We start from the raw sequence: 13,792 nt of genomic DNA, 5'->3' as shown, positions 1-13,792 counted from the left end.
GTGGTCAGCACATAGTGTCCTCGAGACCCTTCGGGAAAAGGAGAGGGCGGATCCTGTTGAGTGGTTCCCTGAGCAGACTGTCAAAGCCATTTGGCAGAATGCCTCATCACCAGAACTTTCCAACAAGCACCAAGACATGGCTTGGCTGGTGGTGAGAAGGACTCTGCCTGTGAGATCGTTTATGCACGCCCGGACTCTCAGCCGCACCGCACGCTGCCCTCGAAGCGGCTGCGGGGGGGACGAGACTGTCACACACCTCCTTCTGGAATGTGTCTATGCAGAGGAAGTCTGGAGAGGAATGCAGTGGTGTTTGTCGAGGTTCGTCCCGAGCAGCGCCGTGACGCGGGACTCCGTGCTCTACGGCCTGTTCCCCGGGACGCACACCGAGACAAACATCAACTGTGCCTGGAGGGTCATCAACTCGGTGAAGGACGCTCTCTGGGTGGTCCGAAACCTGTTGATCTTCCAGATGAAGGAGTTGACCCCGACTGAGTGTTGCCGACTGGCACATTCCAAGGTCCAGGACTACGTGTTGAGGGACGCGCTGAAGCTTGGGGCAGCTGCCGCCAAGGCACGGTGGGGAAAGACTATCGTGTAACATCTGCCTGTCGAAAGAAGAACAGGGGGCCCGACACAGTAAGGGGGCTCCGATGATCCCCCTGCTAAATATGTGGGTAGTAATCGTACAGACCTGTATATATGAATGATAACTCTGTCTCTGTATACAAAGAAATGGAATGTTTACGGATATATAGCATGACCAATTGTACAGATCATCAATATACTTATGAATAAAGTATATTTTTGAAATAAAAAAGAGCAGTGCCGTGTTGCGGGACTCCGTGCTCTACGGCCTGTTCCCCGGGACGCACACCGAGACGAACATCAACTGCGCCTGGAGGATCATCAACTCGGTGAAGGACGCTCTCTGGGTGGTCCAAACTTGTTGGTCTTTCAGCTGAAGGAGTTGACCCCGACTGAGTGTTGCAGACTGGCACATTCCAAGGTCCAGGACTACGTGTTGAGGGACGTGTTGAAGCCTGGGGCAGCTGCTGCCAAGGCGCGGTGGGGAAAGACCACTGTGTAAAGTCTGCCTGCCAAACAACAGGGGGCCCACGCAGTAAGGGGGCTCTGCTGACGCCTCAGCTAAATATATGGATAGTAATCGTACAGACCTGTATATATGAATGATTACTGTCTCTGTATGCAAAGAAATGGAATGTTTACATATGTATGGCCTGACCGATTGTACAGATCATCAAAATGTTTATGAATAAAGTATATTTTTAAAATAAAAAAAACTGACAGACTTCCCCATTGGGGCAGGTGTCCTTTAATACAAAGACCACACCCTGATTCCTGCTGGGGAGGAAATGCAATTCTGACAGTTTCTGTTTCACTGCAGGTAACTCAACCTGTCTGAGTGTGATCCTCCTGGTAACTGGTGACAGAAATCTGTTCATCCCTTTATTGGGTATTTTACTGAGACTGGGACTAATCATTGACTCTCTGCTTCTGCAGCTTGAAGCTCAGGAAATGACCTGCAGCTCAGCAAGAGGAGTCAGAGAAAGTGTTTTGTTCTTCCAGACTCTCAATAGCAGTTGTCCCCTCTGTTTTTTTTTCCAATCCCTTATTGGAATAGGGAGAGTGGATACCCAGAATGTTGCTGATCCTTTTCTCCATCTCCCTGTGTTTTTCCCGGGTCTCTCCCGGTAAGTACAGAATTCAGCTTTCCATTCTCTCTCTCTCTCTCTCTCTCTGTGTCTGGGGTGAATGTGAGTCTCTTGGGGAGAGTTTGAAATGGGGGATGTTTGATCAACCGCCTGTTATACAGCCAGCCTGATCTTTTACACATTGAAGGCAGCACAGTCTGGGAGACTCTGAGGGGATTTGTGTCCAGGTCTCCTGACAGCAGGATGTAGAAACCCCGAGATCAGAGAAGCTCCGAGCAAATGGGAAATGGTTCCACTGGACAATTTTAATTTTCACATCGATTGGGAGAAGCCAGACAGCTTCATCATTCCTGGTCTAAAGTCTTGTAAACACTGCGGGGAGGAGAAGGAGACTCCATGTCTAACCCAGCCCAGGCCCAGCTGTGATGCCCTCATGGTTGAATAGGCCGGGTTATCTCAGACACCAACATCCTACTGGCCGTGTATAAAGTGCTGATTAAAAAGCTCAGTGAAGGACAGTGGGGATCCTGCTCGGGATTGTCCATCCCCCTGTTTGACAGAGAGACTGTTCACACAGTGACTGTCTTTTTTTATTTCAAAAATATACTTTATTCATAAAATAATTTGATGGTCTGTACAGTTGGTCATGTCATACATATGTAAACATTTACATACAGAGATCAGAATTTGTCATTTGTATACACAGATCGGTACGTTTACCATCCATATATCCATATATTTAGCTGAGGAGTCAGCAGAGCCCAAAGGACTGCGTGGGCCCCCTGTTCTTAGGCAGGCAGATGCTACACAGTGGTCTTTCCCCACCTCGCCTTGGTGGCAGCTGCCTGTCCCCCATGGTCTCACACTTCATCCTCCCAAATATTCCTGTTTCTCTTCAGTTCAATCTGGATTCACTCACCCCACACCATTTCTGGTTATGGTGATAAACCACAGACCTGCCCCTGGGTTATCCTGAATTCCTCACTCCAGATGTTCCCTGGCCTGAAGATTCTCCTCAATATCCTTCTTCAAGTTATCCTGGGATATTTTACAGGTTAGTGATACACTATGTGTGTCTCAAGTTCTTGTTCCAGGTTAGTGATTTTCTGTTTAATATCCAATCCCTGGATTGTGTCCCAGCCTCTCCCTGTGTCCACACTGATTCTATCGAGTATCTGAGTGACCCTGATTCTGTGTTTACTCCCTGTCCTGAGAGGCTGCAGCAGCTAATTCTGACCCAGTTGAATCTGATTCTGTTGATTATATCAGACAGGATTCTGACAGTGTTATAATTTGGTGGATTATTGGAGAATGTCACTGTGTGGATGGGCCTCACTTTGACCAGCTGGAAGTCTGTGTAATTATTTTCAGCCTGACCTTTACAGATATAACCAGTTGAAAGTAATTTTGAGGGCAATCTCTCACATTAGTGATGTCCCTGGGATCTGTGATGTGATTCTGGTTTTGTGGCCCAGGTACATTAATATGATGTTTATGTTGGTGTTGACTAACTCCCTGCTTTTATTGTATGCTTTATAGAGACTAATGCATTCAATCGGATTTACACAATTGTTGCTGGATTGAAGGATTTTCCTGAGGTTACACACAGTGCAACAGTCAATGGAGTTATAATAGCTTTTCATGACAGTAAAACCCAACAGTGCATCCCCAGGCAGCAGTTCATGGCAGATTACTTCGATATGAATTACTGGGATTATATCACAGAGCTAGTGAACAGACATGGAAACATGGCGAAGGGAACAATGAGCACAATAATGAAGAGGACAAACCAGACATCAGGTAAGATCAGGCTTGTTGAATTTCTCTGTTGTTGTTCCCTTTCATCATAAAACCTCATTCATTCCCCAACCCTGACATTTGGGCCCCAGGACTGGGAGAGACATAATAGGCCTCAATGCTTCCCCTATTTCTGTGAGCCTTTTCCACCCCCAGTGCACGACCAACATTCATCTCAGTTCTTCATATCTTTTGAGAGAAATGTAGACACAGTGCAGTCAAATTATTTTACAGAGGTTTAACAAAACATCTTTCTTTATTATTTCAAAAATATACTTTACTCATCAAATTATTTTGATATCTATACAAATGGTGATGCCATACATACATATACATTCCATTTCTTTATATACATAGATTGGAATTAATCATTCGTATGTACAAGTCTGTACATTGACCATCCAGGTATTCTGCTGAGGCATCAACAGAGCCATCTTTTTTTTAAATTTCAAAAATATACTTTATTCATAAAATACTTTGATGATCTGTACATTTGGTCATGCCATACATCCATAAACATTCCATTTCTTGGTATACAGAGACAGAGTAATCATTCATATATACAGGTCTGTACCATTACATATTTAGCTGAGGCGTCAGCAGAGCCCAAATGACTGCATGGGCCACCTGTTCTTCTTTAGACAGGCAGATGTTACACGGTGGTCTTTCCCCACCGCGCCTTGGCGGCAGCTGCCCCAAGCTTCAGCGCATCCCTCAACACATAGTCCTGGACCTTGGAATGTGCCAGTCTGCAACACTCAGTCGGGGTCAACTCCTTCAGCTGGAAGATCAACAGGTTTCAGACCACCCAGAGAGCGTCCTTCACCGAGTTGATGGTCCTCCAGTTGATGTTTGTCTCGGTGTGCGTCCTGGGGAACAGGCTGTAGAGCACAGAGTCCCACGTGTGTGTGACAGTCTCGTCCCCCCTGCAGCCGCTTCGAGGGCAGGGTGCGGTGCGGCTGAGAGTCCGGGTGTGCATAAATGATCTCACAGGCAGAGCCCTTCTCACCACCAGCCAAGCCATGTCTTGGTGCTTGTTGGAAAGTTCTGGCAATGAGGCATTCTGCCAAATGGCTTTGACAGTCTGCTCAGGGAACCGCTCGATAGGATCCGCCCTCTTCTTTTCCCGAAGGGTCTCGAGGACACTATGTGCTGACCACTTCCTGATGGACTTGTGGTCAAAGGTGTTTTTCTTCATAAACTTCTCCACGAAGGACAGGTGATAAGGAACGGTCCAACTACTCGGAGCGTTCCACGGCAGCGAGGCCAGGCCCATCCTTCGCAACACCGGGGACAGGTAGAACCTCAGTACGTAGTGACACTTGGTGTTTGCGTACCAGAGATCCACGCACAGCTTGATGCAGCCACACACAAAGGTGGCCATCAGGGGGTGTATTTTTTTCCCCCGTTGCCCAGATTTTTATACATCAAGTCCCTTTGGACCAGGTCCATCTTTGACCTCTATATAAACCGAAAGATAGTCCGGGTGACTGCAGTGGCACAGGTTCTGGGAATAGGCCAGACCTGTGCCACATACAACAGCAATGACAGTGCCTCACACCTGATGGCCACGTTTTTACCCACAATGGAGATTCATGGGAAACCAGGCTATGATGAGGAGATAATAAGTTTCCAAATGGATATTGGCTAGGAGAATGGGCCAGACTCTGACAGGTGGAGATTAATGTGGATAAGTGTGAGGTTGTTCATTTTGGCTGGAAAATAAGACAAATTGTTATTGCACTGGGAAGCAGATTCACAGTGTGTCAGTGCAGAGGGATCTGGGTGTTTTGGGGCATGAATTGCAGAAAGTGGATATACAGGTGCAGCATATAATAAGAAAGGCAAATGGAATACTGGTATTTATTGCAAAGAAGTGTTGTTACAATTATATAAGGCGTTGGTGGGACCACACCTGGAGAATGATGTCCAGTTGTGGTTTCCTTCCCTAAGGGAGGATGTGGTGACATTGCAGGCAGTTCAGAGGAGGTTCACCAGGCTGGTTCCAGGGATGACAGGGTTATTGTATGAGAAACAATTGAATAACTTGGGCCTGGACTCACTGGAGATCAGAGGAATGAAGGAGGATCTGATTGAGGAATATAAAATACTAAAGGGGATTGATAAGATTGATGTCTAGCAGATATTCCCTTTGTGGGACAGTCTCGAACAAGAAGTCATAGATATAGAGAGAGGAGGTAGGTAAGATCAACCATGATCATGTTAAATGGTGGAGTGGACTCAAAGGGCTGACTTGCCCACTCTCCCTCTGAACTCCCATGTTACTAGAATTAACTGGGAATGTGTTTGAAAGCAGCGTATCAAGTGTAGCATTGCAGTATATTATTTATTGTCATTAAAATAGAAAAAAGAATTATAAAGCAAACAAAGCTAGGAATGAAGAAATATTTTAAAGATGCAGAAATTGATGGAATGATTATTAATATTATTCATGTTAAGTTATGAGCCAATCAGCAAACAGTGTGACAACTAATGAATTGAGAACATGAGGGACATGAAAGAGAATATTTGACTGTCACGGTCCATTCATGATCTGGAGATATTTTTGAATCACGTTGTGCAGATATATTGAGACCCCTTTGGACCAGCTGGGACTTGGAGTAGGGCATTCTGGGAAACTGCCTAAAAGAAGCCAACTCATTCTGTTTAATTTGTGAGGAATGGATTAACCAACAAGAACAAATGTAAAATCACTGTAATAATCAGAAGAAATTGTACAGAAGGTAGATTCATAGATTTGCACACCTCAGAAACAGACCCTTTAGTGCAACTTGTCCATGCAGACCAGAAATCCTAAACTGATCTCAGTCCCATTTGCCAGCATTTAGCCCACATTCTTCTTAACCCATCCTATTATAAGCCCACCCCTGATGCCTTTTAAATGCTGTAATTGTACCAGCTTCTGTCACTTCCTCTGGCAGCTCATTCCATACTTGCACCATCCTCTGCGTGAAAAAGTTCCCTGTTAGGTCCCTTTTAAATCTTTTCCCTCTCACCTTCAACCTATGCCCTTCAGTTTCGGACTCCCTGACCCTGGGGAAAAAAAACTTGGTTATTCACCTTATCTATGCCTGTCATGTTTTTATAAACTTCAGGGAAAATAGCCCCAGCCGATTCAGTGTCTCGCTACAGCTCCAAACCACGTAAATCTTTTCTGAACCCTTTCACATTTCCTATTGCAGGAAGTATAGAATTTAACATAGCATTCAAAACGTGACTGAATTAATGTCCTGTACAGCTGCAACATGATATCCCAACTCCTGTACTCAATCCACTGACCAATAAAGGCAAGTAGACCAAACACCTTCTTCACTATCCTGTCAATCTGTAACTCCACCTTCAGGAACTATGACTCTACACCCCAAGGTCTGTTTGTTTGGCACCACTCCCCAGCACCCTATCATTAACTCTATAAATGCTGCTATGATCTACGCAAAATGCAACATCTCATATTTCTCAAAATTAAACTCCGTCTGCCACTCCTCAGCCCATCTGATCAAGGTCCGATTGTACTCGGAGAGAACCTTCACTGCCCACTACATTTCCTGTTTTGGTGTCATCTGCACTAACCATTACTAGCCATTCCTCCTATTTGCTCATCCAAATCATTTATAAAACTGACAGAAAGCAATGGACACGGGTAGCGAGTAACTTAAAGCGATTGATCCTCATCTCCATTCAGCCAGGCTCAGGGGAAGAGATTTCACAGCCCCACGCAGGGAGAGGGTCCTTGTAAATAACACACAGAGTCCGATCGTGGGTCAGTGCCTGTGGGAGGCTGACAGAATGGTCATGGACAGACATGGACTACATCCCCCAGAATGCAGCATGTGATCAAAATAAATGACCACGTGGAACGGGACTGTTGATCCAGGACAGTGGGAATGTGAGCGCTGGAATTCTGACCCGGATTGGAGAGCCCATTCCCTATCTGCTCTAGGTTGAGGAATGAGGCAACTATTGGAGAAAGGGTCAGTGCTGCCCGAGTCTGGAACCCTGGAGATTAGAACCGTGTGTAACCCCCTTTTCCTGGGCTTGATGCAGGATCCCCCTTCCCCTTTGATCAGATTGTTCCTCTGGTAAAATTAATGATTAATTATCTATGACTGTTTGATCACTGACAGGAGTTCACATTTTTCAACGGATAGCTACTGTTGAGGTCAGTGATGACGGCAGCATTAAGAGATCAATGAGATTTGGATTTGATGGAAAGGACTTTATCAGTTTAGACCCAGACAGAATGAGATGGATCGCATCCAATCCCATTGCAGTGATGACTAAGGAGAAATGGGATTGTGATGATTCCTGGAACAACTACTGGAAAAGACACCTGGAAGAAGAATCTGTTGAATATTTAAAGAGATATCTGGAAGCTGGAAAGCAGTATTTTGGAAGGAAAGGTATGTGTTTCTGTTTTGTTCCATTTTCTGATCTAATCTCACTGATCTATGAAACCGTTCTCCCATTCCATTCAGTGTCTGTCTGTTGTTTGTGTTTTCCCCCTTTCCCATCACAGTTCAGCCTGAAGTGTTCATCTCCAGGAGGGAGCCCAATGGTCAGGACAAGCCGCTCACTCTCTCCTGCCTGGTCACTGGGTTTTATCCTGTAGACATCGAGGTGACCTGGCTAAGGAATGGAGAGGTCATGTCTGAGACCCAATCCTCGGGGGTTCGACCGAACCACGATGGGACCCATCAGATCCAGAAAGAGATTGAGATCAATGCTGGGGATGAGGATCAATACTCCTGTCAAATTGAACACAGCAGCCTGGCAGAGGGCAAGCTCTATCAGTGGGGTAAGGGACTGGAGAGTGTGTGTATGTGTGTTTATGTGTCTGTGTGTTTGTGTGTGTGTATGTGTCTGTGTGTATGTATCTGTGTGTATGTGTCTGTGTGTTTGTGTGTGTCTGTGTGTGTGTATATGTGTGTTTGTGTGTGTCTGTGTGTGTGTGTCTGTGTGTTTGTGTGTGTGTGTTTGTGTCTGTGTGTATATGTCTGTGTGTTTGTGACTGTGTGTATGTGTCTGTGTGTGTATGTGTATATGTGTGTTTGTGCGTGTGTGTGTCTGTGAGTGTGTTTGTGTTGTGTTTGTGTGTCTGTGTGTGTGTGTAGAGTCTGTGTATGTGTCTCTGTGTGTATATACATGTGACAGATGAAACCATTTCGAGGACACTTTTTCACTTCCTTGTTTGCAGCTACCCACCTTGTTCTCTGTGTTGATATGTCAATGTTGGTCTCACTGAGTTAAAGATTTCGATTCTAAGTTTGAAAGGGTCTCTGAATCCCAAGCTTCCAAAGCCTTTTGGGGATTCCAGAAACCATTGGGATCGCAAAAGAGTTGGCGGCTTCAGTGAGTGTCACCTGCCTACTACTGTCTGCATTTTTTTATGGATATTATTTCCTCCTGGATTGGAGAACTGCATGGAAGAATCTGTGTCCGAATTTACCTTTTTGCCAAGGTGTTTATAGGATGTTACAATATTACAGCAGTTAATTAGCAATAGGCACTGTATTTGGTTGCATTTTTCAATTGTTAAGTTATTCTAAATTTCTGTTTCTTTTGTTTGTATTGTAATTACAGCATTTATGTAAATTGTGTTTTGCTTAACATCGAGTTGTTTGACCACTTGCGTTGTATCTGGAACATAGCATTTCCCATCTAGCTTTAAAATATAAAGCAGTTCAGATCTAGGCTACCTTCTTCAAATATTTTGAGGGGCCTGGTCTGGTCCCTAACACCAGAGAACTCGAAAGCCGAATATCGCCAAACGTACTGCTGATCTCTCCATTCACACACTGACAAGGACATCTGGTCAGTGTGGGCTCGTTGGACTGAACACACACACTTGTTGTGTGACTCTTTAACTCTTTGGCCCCATCCCCTCAAACCCATGACCTGACATTCTGCAACCAACACTTGACCTCTCCCCAGCACCAACACCAGCTCACCGCCTCCTGAGGTCTGTCAGACTCGCAGTGCGTCACCCTGGACAGACAACTGGGACACAACACAGACCTCCACAACTGGATGCCTAACAAGGCCCCATCACCCAGCCCACTGTGGCACCCAAACACCATTCCATTGGTACTCAACATCCCCGACACTCACCAGTGAGTTCCCAATCTGCCCCTTGCCCAACCACTGAGGAAGTGCCTTTCTGGGACACCTAACTACACCCTCCAACCATTCACTCACTCCTTCACCTCACCCAAGGCCGATCTACCCCACCAGCACTAGTAAGGACAGGACAAAGAGATATCGGGGAGAATGGGAACTGAACTGTCTGGGGAGGTAACCCCCAGGACAGGTACAACACGATGTTTATACCCCTATCAATGGGATCCTTGGTGACTTCACTGGAGAGTGAAATTGGGAGAGGGTCAAACCAGCATTTCAACCAATCCCAACAATTCCCAACAGCTCGGAGCAGTTAAAATTGTTCCCAATCAACACAGAGCTAGAAATAAATCCAGGAACAGAGAGAATCCTGATATATTTCCAATGTGTTTCAGAAAATCTGAAAAGCAATTGGCTGCATTCCCATCTTGGAAGTCTCATTGCATCAATGGTCATTCTATTGGCTGTTATTGTCGGGATAGTCGGAATAATCATCTGGAAAAGGTCACGGAGAGGTAAGAATCAGAGAGAGGGGAATGTGGAACTGAGGGGACAGAGTGAGTGTGGGGGAATCTCCAGTACTGGGAGTACAGGGCACTGTGGGGAATGGAACTGATTGAATCCCCACACACAGATACACATGTATAAACACGTTTCGTTCACTGTCTGATCATCCTTTGTGTGCTCAGCCCAGACCAGGTCTAATATTTATCATTAAACTCACTGCACCCAATCAGATCCTCACTGACTGAATATTAATGAAATGGAAGGGGTTTTCTGCATCTGGTGGGGATGCAGGGGAGGGGAGGGGAGTATGGGAATGAGGATTTCTGACACAATCTCTGTAAAACCTTCCTTACTGCCTTGTCTGTGTGCCATCACCTTGATAAATTTTGAACATCTGTTCTCACTCTCTGGGAATGGATTATTCCCCATCCTAATGGATGTTTATTTTATTTCTGCAGATTCACCAAGTGGGACCTACATAACAGCTCCCAGTAAGTGACTAAGGGGACAGCGTGTTGGGAATGATGGATAAGGTAATGGGAGGTGTAGATCAGATCACCTGCAGTATGGAAACAGACCTTTCAGCCCAACCCTCTGAACCCACCCAGACCCATTCCCCTACCCTATATTTACCCCTGACTAACACACCTAACACTATGGGCAATGTAGCATGGCCAGCTCACCTTTGGATTGTGGAAAACTGGAGCACCCGGAGGAAACTCACACAGACACGGGGAGAATGTGCAAACTCCACACAGACAGATACCCGAGGTGGGAATTATACCCGGGACCCTGGTGCTGTGAGGCAACAGTGCTAACCACTGAGCCACTGTGCTGCCCCTATTGGAGTGTAGAGTTATATTTGCCAGGGTGTTGCTCAGGGTGACGGGTCCGTCTCCTCACAGTGCTGTTTCTCAGCCAACACTCTCTTATCGTCCTGTTTCTCTACTCCATGTCCCCAGTGTCTCTCCTTCGAACTGTCACCCTCCATTCCCTTCCCCCACTGCCCCTCCCTCCACTCCCTCACCCTTAATTCCCACTGGGGGGGGCTCGGAGAGTCTGGTTAGTTAATGCTGAGGGCGATTAAATCCTGGGTCCAGTGAGTGATAGAGAATATCTCACACTGTCTGATTTTATATTTGATATAATTTCTCATGTTCTGTTTTTATTTTCTCAGCTTCTGAAGTCTCTGGTGCAGCTTCTTCATGATTCAGTAAGTGACATGTCAACTTTTCTCTGACTTAGGTTTATTTAGATTTAGATTCTCTAGATTTATTTGTAACATTTTCACATCTCTCCTGACCCTGTCCCACCCTCCCAGTCACTGTTAAACCCTGTCAGACTAATTCCCCTCCCCTCCCCACCCTGACGTGGTTGTCTTGTGTCTCTCCTCCATTCCTGACCTTGTGGGTTTCCTGGGCCCCACTACAGGACATTCCTGGAGCCTCATTGTGGAATAACGGGATTCTCCTGTTCCAGTATGAACATGGACACCATTGTCTGTCCTTCCATATCACAGCAGACACACAGAATTACAGCTCATTGCTCACACTCAATTCCTTCAGGACTGAGATCAATTTTTCTGGGAATGTGTTTCCACAGATTGAGCAGTGAATCCCACATCCACAAGTTTGGATCCTGATTCTTCAAGTGAGACTTTCTCAGGTCGTGTTTCCATCCCGTCCCAGAAATGTGTGCAGTGTCACCGTCAGAGAGATCTTCACGGATGGTTCCTCCCTCACACTTTCTCATCTTCACTGTCTTCAGTGGGTCAGTGATTGACCTGAACTGAAGCAATGTCCTGAGGGAACTCAGAGACAGTTTTTATATTGAAGGAAATTGGTTTTGTATCTGACATTAACAAATTTCACATGTTATGTAAGCTCTGTACATACATATCAGTTTTACAAATTCTAATTCTTAGATAAATATCTATATAAATGCTCTAAATCTGATTTATTGTTGATTACTAAAATCTGTCACTACTTATCACCATTGTTTAACTACAATCACCAATATATGTCATTTGTAATCGCTAGTGGTTATTTTTTGACTTATTGATATTGATGTTTTATTAATGATTCCACAAGAACGATTATATTCATTTCCACAGCAGCAGCTTGTGGCTCTTGGAATCAGCAGATGTTGAGCTTCAACTCAATGTGAACTGGGGGAGTTAAGACCATCCAACTCCCCAACAAGCCTTCCCCAAACTAACCAGGAAGCACAAAGTGAGGTTTATTTCATATGTGTGTTTCAGGGTTGGATGGTTGATAATGTCTGGGAGTGTTCATTAGGTCTGGGGGTGTGGGGTGTGGGGTGTGGCGGGGGGTGGGTGGGGGGTCGGGGGTCGGGGGTGGGGCGGGGTAGTGGTGGGGAGTGTGAAGAGAGGGCCAGGCAGCTGCTGAGAATCAGGAATACTTCACTGACTGGTGGCCCAGCAGCTATTGAAGGGAGGAAAGGGCAGGCTCACTAGCTGAATGACCCACACAATCCTTGAGACTTTATCAGGAGAGAATTGTAAAGTGACCCCTGACCTGTCCACTCTCCAGGAATGGGATTTCAGCTTCAAGTCTATCCTCCAATTGGACATGTTAATGATTATACTGAGGTAATAACTCTTGACAAAAAGTCATTGCTCCTGATCAATCCTGTCAGAATCTTTTAAACGATGTCAGCTATCTTTTGATACAATGTAATTCTTGTTTGAAAAATGATACAGTGCTTGAATAATGAGAATGTAAGAAATGTGAATAAAATGAAAATGGATTTTATTCCTGACTCTCTGTTCCCTCAGTCACTTCCTGCAAGTCTGTGTCACACGTGTTCCATCTGCAGGAACAAAATTTCCGTCAGTTTGAATGATATTCGGTCACCAGGGACAGTCCAATCCTGGAATGAAACCTGGGTTCGAGGTGGAATATTTGTAGATGGGGTTCCCATGCAGGTTAGTCACTGAAACATATTCACACGAGGCTGCTGATGTTCTTTTACAAGGAAGTCTATGTTGACACAAGAAAGGATAAGAAATAACCAAAGCTGTGTATTTTATATACAGTATATATCCGCAGTCAGAAAGATCTTCATGCAAATAAGAAAACGGTTTAATCTGTTCCACAACACAGTTACAGATATTCACTAAAAGGTCAATTCTGTCAGTATTTATTTTACTGGCTCTCCCTAGTTCCTTATCCTTGGAACGCTGAGACAGATTCATGCCTCCTTCCCAAATCTGCTGGAATGAACCTTTCACAATTCGGATTGTTTCAATCTTTCCAGTTCCAACAACTGACTTTGATCCAAACCCTCCCGTTTGAGAAGTTCCAGAAACTGCAGCCCTCTGGCTCGGGTCTCTGGTTTTCCTGGATTGAACTAAAAATGTCATTTTCTTGCAAGGAGAAAACTGTTCTCACCCCTGAATTGAGACCTTTAATCTTCTGTCCTGAAGTTAAAACGAAACTATTGACCTATCTCTCTTTTCCCGGTTTGGCATGAACTCAGCAGTGACAACTCTTAATTCATTCACACCCAAGGGATTCTGTTTGTTTGCTAGTTGAGAATTGATGCGCAGAGATCGCTGTTTTAAATGACTTTCTGACCTCTTTAAAATGATCACCTTCACAAACTCACCAATATCCATCTTCTCTATTGTAAAATCCAAATCCCAGATGATAACT

General features: G+C 45.1%; 1 protein-coding gene across 4 annotated transcripts; it reads left to right on the top strand.

The window, feature by feature from the left end:
• The first annotated feature begins 1,397 nt into the window (after positions 1-1,397).
• Positions 1,398-12,300, top strand: LOC132832982 (class I histocompatibility antigen, F10 alpha chain-like). 4 transcript variants are annotated; one of them, XM_060851239.1, is made up of 9 exons: positions 1,398-1,712; positions 2,573-2,727; positions 3,213-3,473; positions 7,616-7,891; positions 8,008-8,286; positions 10,004-10,123; positions 10,574-10,606; positions 11,293-11,328; positions 12,229-12,300. In XM_060851239.1, exons 1-8 carry the CDS (start codon positions 1,537-1,539, stop codon positions 11,322-11,324), a joined length of 1,332 nt encoding a protein of 443 aa, XP_060707222.1. In that variant the 5' UTR covers positions 1,398-1,536; the 3' UTR covers positions 11,325-11,328; positions 12,229-12,300. The 4 variants fall into 4 exon arrangements, with proteins under 4 accessions (XP_060707222.1, XP_060707219.1, XP_060707220.1 ...); XM_060851236.1 differs by having other exon boundaries at positions 11,718-12,300; XM_060851237.1 differs by having other exon boundaries at positions 11,437-12,300.
• Positions 12,301-13,792: the final 1,492 nt, after the last annotated feature.

This window comes from Hemiscyllium ocellatum, chromosome 35 (assembly GCF_020745735.1).
Source record: "Hemiscyllium ocellatum isolate sHemOce1 chromosome 35, sHemOce1.pat.X.cur, whole genome shotgun sequence".
Taxonomy (NCBI): domain Eukaryota; kingdom Metazoa; phylum Chordata; class Chondrichthyes; order Orectolobiformes; family Hemiscylliidae; genus Hemiscyllium; species Hemiscyllium ocellatum.
The sequence above is the reverse complement of the archived record's forward strand: the minus strand, read 5'-3'. Positions and strand labels throughout refer to the sequence as shown.

Excerpts from the sequence above, each read along its gene's own strand:
- LOC132832982 (XM_060851239.1), top strand. The coding sequence starts at position 1,537 with ATGACCTGCAGCTCAGCAAGAGGAGTCAGAGAAAGTGTTTTGTTCTTC. Across the intron at positions 1,713-2,572 it reads TTTTTCCCGGGTCTCTCCCG|TTCAATCTGGATTCACTCAC; the intron begins GTAAGTACAGAA and ends GTTTCTCTTCAG. Across the intron at positions 3,474-7,615 it reads GAGGACAAACCAGACATCAG|GAGTTCACATTTTTCAACGG; the intron begins GTAAGATCAGGC and ends GATCACTGACAG.